The sequence below is a fragment of the Protobothrops mucrosquamatus genome, unplaced genomic scaffold (assembly GCF_001527695.2).
Source record: "Protobothrops mucrosquamatus isolate PMUCROS unplaced genomic scaffold, P.Mucros_1.0 scaffold_11, whole genome shotgun sequence".
Taxonomy (NCBI): domain Eukaryota; kingdom Metazoa; phylum Chordata; class Lepidosauria; order Squamata; family Viperidae; genus Protobothrops; species Protobothrops mucrosquamatus.
The window spans coordinates 1,966,037-1,969,590 of record NW_015386087.1 but is presented as its reverse complement, the minus strand read 5'-3'; the positions used below and the strand labels follow the sequence as shown (position 1 = coordinate 1,969,590).

The window sequence follows — 3,554 nt, the reverse complement described above, 5'->3', positions numbered from 1 at the left end:
AGTAGGGGGAGAGGAGGAGTAGGATTAGTAGGGGGGAGGAGGAGGAGGAGGAGGAGGAGGAGGAGAACTGTGGGATCCTTGATGCTCTCTGAGCTTGGTGGTTTTCTTGAAGACATTTCATGACTTAAACTAGGTAATATCATCAGTGCTAGAAGGGACTGTGGGATGTGGGGGGGAAGTAGTAGTAGTAGTAGTAATAGTAGTAGTAGTAGTAGTAGTAGTAGGAGGACTATGAGCTCCTTGGTGGTCTCTGTGCTTGGCGGTTTTCTTGCAGATGTTTCATGACCCAACAAGGCAACATCTTCAGTGCACTGATGACGTTACCTAGTTGGGTCATGAAACGTCTGCAAGAAAACCACCAACCTCAGAGACCACCAAGCACCCCAAATTTTGAAAAAAGCAGGAGTCAGCTCTCCAGCCGGTGACAATTCCGCGGGCACAAGTTTTTTTTTTATGAGAATGACAGCGATGAAAATCCGGACCCTCCGACAGTTCAGAACTGCCAATAATAATTATACAGGGAAGGGAGACAACAGGAGCAGTGGAGGAGGAGATTGGCCAGAAGTTTGAAAAACTCAAAAAGAATTTATTCAAGAAGGGCCTTATTCTGATCCGCCCCAATCCTGGAGGCTGCCACCCTATCCTGTCTCAGAGAAGGTTCCTGGGAACCGAACCAGGACAACGAAATGCATCCACCCTCCTGCCAATTCTGTGTGGTTGGTTGGGCTGGGCCCAAGGAGACCCGCGGATTCCTTCCCCGCCCTCAATCCCAGAGTTTTGCGAGAAAAGAGGATGCTGTTGTTGTTTTTTAACAATGTCCACACAAACCAAAGCGGGTGCTGTTCAAAAGCTGCAAAACGTGGCCAGGCTGGTTTTAAAGCAACAGGCAGGGAGACAGACAGACAGACAGAAAGCAAGATATTCCAACCATCGGGAATCCAAATAAATTTGTAAAATCCCCTGACAGCGTCGACGGGTAACAAGGTGAATCAGATCCGCATTTGGGTTAATTTGGCATCACCGGTTTAAAATTCCCTCATGGCTGGCTGGGGAATTCTGGGAGTCGAAGTCCACACATCTTAAAGTTGAGAAACACTGTTTTGTAGTGTAGATAAATGTTTGCTGGCTGAGGAATTCTGGGAGTTGAAGTGCATACATCTTAAAAGCTGAAAAACACTGCTATAGGCCCTCAACCAACCCGCCAAATTACTTAATATGGCTCTTTTCCACCTCAAGGTGGAACCCATCTCGAGTTTCCACCTCACCAAAAGCCTCTCGTGCTTTGTTTTCAAGAGACAGAACAGGGCCAAGCTACATGTTACACTCTCTCTGTGTCCACTCCCTTAAAAACAAGGCTGCTAGACAGCCTCCGTTGTCTTCTGCTGAACTCTACCATCTTAAAGTATCTCAAGTGCAGCCATGAATATCAGACCTGTGTTTGAGGCCACCTAAGATGGAGGCTGTCTGGAATGGAAGCAGCGACTTGAGCTTCTTCTCCTTCCCAGCCCTTCCAATGGACCTTCTGAGTCCATGGAGTCACCTCATCATGTTGATGGTCTCCAGAAGTTACTTAATCAAGTTGAGTCCAGCGGTTGGGTCCGCTCCTCGGAAACCTACTCCAGATGTTCTCCTAATGTTCGCCATCATTGGCAGGTCTACTTTGGCGAGGGAAGAGGACCACAGACGCAGAACCCCGTGTTTGCCACAGAAGCCAACCCTAAACCACGCCAGCTGGGTTAGAGGAAGGGCAAGCTGACCCACGCCACGGAGTCCTTCCCATGCATCTTTGAGCACCAGCAGAAGAAGCTCACACAATTTAGTATTCAAATCAAACCAGGATGCCAATTGGTTCCTCACATATCCCAGCGTAGTTTCCTCTATACATCAGGTGGGTGGAGACATTTGGGACGAGACCAGGTAGGAAAACCGACAGAACAGGCCCCATCCCAGAGAATTGGGGTTTAGGGGGAGAGGGGAGAGAGAGAGAGAGAGAGATCAAAAGAAAAGGAAGTTAAATGAGAACACTCCAACAAACCACGATAATTGGCTTCCGAAGGCAGGTAGAAACACAGGTATACATGGGAAGGTTGAACCCAGGCCACCATCTACACCATCGAAGTCCTGCTGAGATGTTCAGGGTTCAAATGTCTGGCATGAAAGCTAGACAGGACATGGAAGGGAGGGTTCCACCACCGAATGTCTATGGAGATTCTCAGTCATCTAGACAGGGCTTTTCAACCAGTGGTACGGGTACCACCTGTGGTACATTGGCACCTGGAAGGTGGTACATGACATCCTAGAAAAGTGGTAGTGGGGGAAGGGAATGAGCTGAACCGGTGGCAGCACCACACAAGCCTGAGCGAGAGACAGCTGGAGCTGCAGGGCTGTCAGGGCTCAGCGGAAGCGCCAGGATCAGTGCTGCTTTCCAGCTAGTTGGCGCTTCTTTGGGGCTGTCAGGGCTCAGCGGAAGCACCAGGATCAGTGCCAGGCTCCAGCTGGAGCTCAGCGCTGATCCTGGCGCTTCTGCTGAGCCCAGAAGAAGCGCCGATCAGCTGGAATGTTGCAGCATCTCCAGGGTCTTGTGATTTACATTCAGATGCTTGGCAACCGATTCATATTTACGACGGTCACAGTGTCCCAGGGTCATGTGAAGTGACCAAAACCTGCTGCAACCACCCAGCAGACGGGGGAATAAAAACGAAACACCCCCCACCCCACCCCCACTGCCAATTCTCAACAGAAATGCTCACAACAATGAAAACCTCGGACAGGAGGAAGAGCGCCGCCGGGTGGGCAGGCAGGTGTCTTGCTCGGCTGTGGCTTGGGGGGCACTTTTTTCAGTGCCATTGTAACTTCGAACAGTCACTAAGTGAAATGTTGTAAGTCGAGGACTACCTGTACTTTATCACTTTTTTCCTTTTTTTTTTTTTGGTCATCAAGTTTTTGACACCTTGCTGGTGGTACTTGGATGTTGCCATATCCTAAAAGTGGTACAATGGGTGGAAAGGTTGAAAAGCCCTGGTCTAGGGTCATGGGGGGTCCCAAAGGTGCTTTTTTTGAAAAGGCAACTGGTCTTTCTTTGTTTTTCCCTGAAGACGTTTCGCTTCTCCTCCAAGAAGCTTCTCCAGTTCTGAAGAACTGAACTGAAGCCCAGAACTGAAGAAGCCTCTTGGTTGAGAAGTGAAACGTCTTCGAGAAAAAACAAAGGAATTCCAGTTGCCTCTTGAAAAAAAAGCCCGTTTGGGAATTCCACCACCGAGTTTCCCATCCCAAAAAATATCGGTGACTGAGAGAAGATCTTTCTGATAGAATTTTCTATCCTAAGGAACTTTAATATCAAATACAGATAGTCCTCGGCTTACGATCACAGTTGAGTCCAAAATTTTCATTGCTAAGTGAGGCAGTTTGGTGAGTCGTGCCTGAGTTGTGCCTCATTTGCACAAAGCGTTTTACCACAGTTAGCCGAATTGCTGCGATTGTTAACCAAAGTGTTAAGTTGTTCAGTGAATCGTGTGGTCGTTAAACGAATGTATTTTGATCACATGACCATGGAG

At 48.5% G+C, this 3,554-nt stretch overlaps 1 protein-coding gene across 2 annotated transcripts in view; it reads right to left on the bottom strand.

The window, feature by feature from the left end:
* Positions 1 to 3,554, bottom strand: part of UCKL1 (uridine-cytidine kinase 1 like 1) — a 44,362-nt gene that overhangs the window by 13,177 nt on the left and 27,631 nt on the right. Inside the window, exon 8 of one of the 2 annotated variants that reach the window (XM_029285454.1) lies at positions 1,858 to 1,877. The exons of the other annotated variant lie outside the window; for it this stretch is intronic. Coding sequence (XP_029141287.1) covers positions 1,858 to 1,877 — 20 coding nt within the window. The remainder of the gene's footprint in view (positions 1 to 1,857; positions 1,878 to 3,554) is intronic. 2 annotated transcript variants of the gene reach the window in all.